Here is a 3,857-nt window from a genome sequence, read left to right as displayed (position 1 = left end):
CAGTGTTTATATATTATTCTTGGTATATGTAGTCCCTGTGTGGTATATTAGGATAAGCACTGGACCACAAGGTCAACTTGAACTGTAAGGTACAAATCCACCAGCTGCTGCTCGAAAACTCTATACAAGGTCACTATTAATCAAAACCGACTTGACAGCACTTAACAACAGCTTAGTAAGCATTTAAAAAATATATATGTGCACAGAATTCGCTTATCCTTGGGCAGCACTATAGGATAAGCCCTGGACCTCAAGGTCTGTTTGAACTGCAAGGTCGGTGGCTCAAACTCACACATCAGTAGTTTTTAAGAGTTTTTCTAATTTTAAATTGATATCTACCTTGGTGGTTATGTGCCGTGGAGTCGATTCCGACTCATAGAGACCCTTAGGTTCTACAAAATGAGATAAATTAAACTAAGATTGGTAGGGAGCTCTAAAGATGAAATTTTAGGTACATTTTTCAAAGGAAACCCTCATAATGCCAGCCATCACCAAGCAAGAAGGAGGGTACCAATAGCATTCCATGGCCAAAGGAAGCATTCTGAAAGTATGGAGCCAGTAACTAGGGCAGCAGGTTATAGAAATATCATGGGTAGGAAGCAAGTGTAACCTACTCCATGAAGGAAAGAATATTAGGATTTTTATAGATCTATATTTTTTGTTTTCCCTTGCAACGATGAGCCAACTATACGATTACATAAGTCTTCACTACAGGGATTTTTACCTAAGAGTATAAGGAGTCCTGGTATTGTGCTATATGATTAGCACTAGACAAAAAGTTCAGTTTGAACTGCAAAGTTGGCAGTTCAAACTCACCAGCCACTCTTCAGAAATCCTATATAGGGTTGCTGTGAGTCAGAAGCGACTCAATAGCACTAACCAACAACAGCATAAAGGGAAGTATTTTCCAATTTCCCACAGTCCTCTGGGGATTATGGAAACTTCACTATATTTTTCCACATGCCAAATGGCATCAGAAGATGTAAGTCAGATTGCCTTTTGCCCCTTCTAACCATCCTTGAGTCACAAACTTTACTTTTATTCTATCAGCAAAATTTCTTGTTTTGTCTTAATGCATTTCTATGTCTGTGTGTCCATGCAATTTACTAGGAATGAGACACATTATAGAATATAAACCAAGACAAAATTCCTCACATACTGAATATTTGGAGAATATAATCACTAGTGAAAAATATTTCCTGATATCAATGTCTTGGATTTAGCTTTGAAGATATTACTCAAACACACTGACTTTGCTAGGAAGGAAAAAAAAAAATCCATTTGAAGATAGTAAACATTAAAAAAAATTATGTGTGTGCACAAAACTCTCTTATATGAAAGATTAATTCTTTATAAAAATTGTGTATTTTGAGCATAATATGCAGCTGTGAGTTCTACCACGTGGCAGTTAGAATGAAGACTATTATAGATGCACTAAAATTTGAGATTCAGCTGTGCTGTGTCATGGAAAAGCCATAGAATCTGAGAGAGCAAGCAGGTGCATAAAGAATACATCTGGGTAACAAATAAAGAAGAGGAGTATTTAACTCTGTGTATCACTTCAGTGTCTTATTCATATATATGCAAATGAAATGCTCTAATTACCCTGCAAGAAAAGCAGATAAATGAATATATGACAGTGTAATTTTCCTGTTTGGTTCAATATTGCAAAAACATGGAAGGGACTGTCAATTGTCACCACCAAAACAGATTGGTACTTACTCCCTCTGATTTTTTGTCTGGATAGATGCAAGTCTCCCCACCAGATGTGAAATTACAGTAAACTTTGAAGGAATCTCCTGAACAACCTTGGTTAGGATCAATCCAATATTCACCTAAAAGATAGATTAAAAAAAAAAAAAATGTCATAAACAAATACATTAGTCCAAAATGAAATTGCATTAGGTATTGAACTATAGAAATAGAAAAAAAGAAAAAGAAATATCATTCGTTTTTTTCCACATGAATTCTTTCAATATTTTGAGAATGATGGAATGCAAATTTGCACAGTTAAAGAGTGCCTCTATTTCCTCCTACCCCCCAAATCTTTGTGCCTCATCCTGTGCCTGGATACCTTCTTATTTTTAACAGCATTATCTCTTTTAGGTTTCAACTTAAATACCACCTCCTCAAATATTATTGACATTGTAGGATAAGCACTGGAGAACTAATCATAAGGTATTCAGTTCCAACCCACCAGCTGTCCCTTGGAAATTGTATAAGTCAGAACATACTGGAGGGTACTTAACCATACTTTGTCACTGTTGTTAAGTGCCGTCAAGTTGGCTCCAATACACAGAGACCCAATATAGGATTTTAAAGGAGTGGCTGCAGAGTTTGAACTGCCAACCTTGTTCAAACTGATCTTATGGTCCTCTGCTTATCCTACAGTGCCACACCAGGACTCTATCCATAACTTACCTATATATAAAGAACTCCAAGCACATTGGGATCAGATACACTTGATCTCAAATCCAATATGTATTTTTTTTACCATTTAAGTATTTGAACTTGTTGTCTAGTGACATTGAGGTCTGAATCATAGTGATCCTATATAGGGTTTCTGAGGAGTGGCTGGCAAGTTTGAACCACCAAACTTATAGTACAAACCGACTTTGAGATTGAGTGCTTATCCTACAGCGCCACACCAGGAAACAATATATCTTATTGCTAGTTTATTCATCTGTGATAATTGAAGTGATAGTATACTTCTATATTAGTCCTCCCACACCTTGGTGTTTTGTTTTGTTTTGTTTTGTTTAATTGTGAATTATGTGATACTTTACATGGGAGAGTATTATATTTACATTCATCCTATCATATTTCGTTTCATTGCAATGATTACAATCCCACCATGCATCATCATAAACAAGCAAAAGGCACACCCTGCAAGCCTGCCCCCTGGCTGCCAGCACACAGCCCCTCTCCCTCCCTGAGTACAGAGTCTCCAGGCGTTCCATCTCTCCACATCATCTCTGCCTCCATCTCTCGCATCACTGCTTCTCTGGGTAAGTCCTGCACTCTGCTCCTCCCCCTTGATGGTCCCAGAGGCCTCCAATCCTGGACTGCAAAATCAACCACTCCCCTCATTTTGATACAAAATGTCTACCTTTACATTTTCAACCCTCACAGTCACTACTGTACCACAAGAGTCTTATCCCCATCTCCTTTCATCAGCCCTGTCCAGGTAGATTGGAAACCACTCAATGGAGATTCTACCTTCCCCTGCACCCTCTGGAAGTAGGCTCCTTTTGAAAGCTTGTAAACTAGTCACTTCTTGCCTTTGTAGGCCGCCCCCCCCCCCCCCCCGACACTTTTGGGTAGCCAGTGTCTAAGTTGCCCATCTCTGTCAAGGAGATGAGAATGACCCTTGCTTTAAAGATATGTTCCTTCTTTTGAGCTACTACCTCTATAACTATAGGTCAAGTTCATCAAATTATAGCAGATTACACTTTTTTTCCTCTTCTTTCGTCCTCTAGTTGAGTTCTGGTCATCCAGCCATTGAAGCCAGGTCAAGTGGGTACTATCTGCAAGTGTGGGTGTTCTTGTGCATCTCCCTTCACTTCATATCAGCTGGACACTTCATGCTCTGCTATAGTCCTCTGTGGCCATGTCACTTTCTCTGGGCCCAGGAATCCCCAGGTCTTGCCATACTGCTGGCCAACCAGGTCTGAATCTGGTTTCACAGAAGTCTACTGAACATGCTCAGACTTAGCTGGCAACTTCATTGCTGTTTTTCCCCCACTTCCCCTTATTGGTGACCAGTGTGGTAACCAGCCAGACCACATGCCTATCTGTGTATTCCCCTTGAGTCTTAGTCTTCAAAGAGGGTTTGCCCTGAGGGGACCAACCACTTG

The 3,857-nt window shown here is 39.5% G+C and overlaps 1 protein-coding gene across 4 annotated transcripts in view; it reads right to left on the bottom strand.

Moving 5' to 3' along the window:
• The window catches only part of COL11A1 (collagen, type XI, alpha 1), a 357,092-nt gene that overhangs the window by 16,476 nt on the left and 336,759 nt on the right, over positions 1-3,857 (bottom strand). For all 4 annotated transcript variants that reach the window (XM_006830900.1, XM_006830902.1, XM_006830899.1 and 1 more), the window contains one exon: positions 1,723-1,835. In XM_006830900.1, coding sequence (XP_006830963.1) covers positions 1,723-1,835 — 113 coding nt within the window. The remainder of the gene's footprint in view (positions 1-1,722; positions 1,836-3,857) is intronic.

This window comes from Chrysochloris asiatica, unplaced genomic scaffold (assembly GCF_000296735.1).
Source record: "Chrysochloris asiatica unplaced genomic scaffold, ChrAsi1.0 scaffold00002, whole genome shotgun sequence".
NCBI classification, from domain to species: Eukaryota; Metazoa; Chordata; class Mammalia; order Afrosoricida; family Chrysochloridae; genus Chrysochloris; species Chrysochloris asiatica.
The sequence above is the reverse complement of the archived record's forward strand: the minus strand, read 5'-3'. Positions and strand labels throughout refer to the sequence as shown.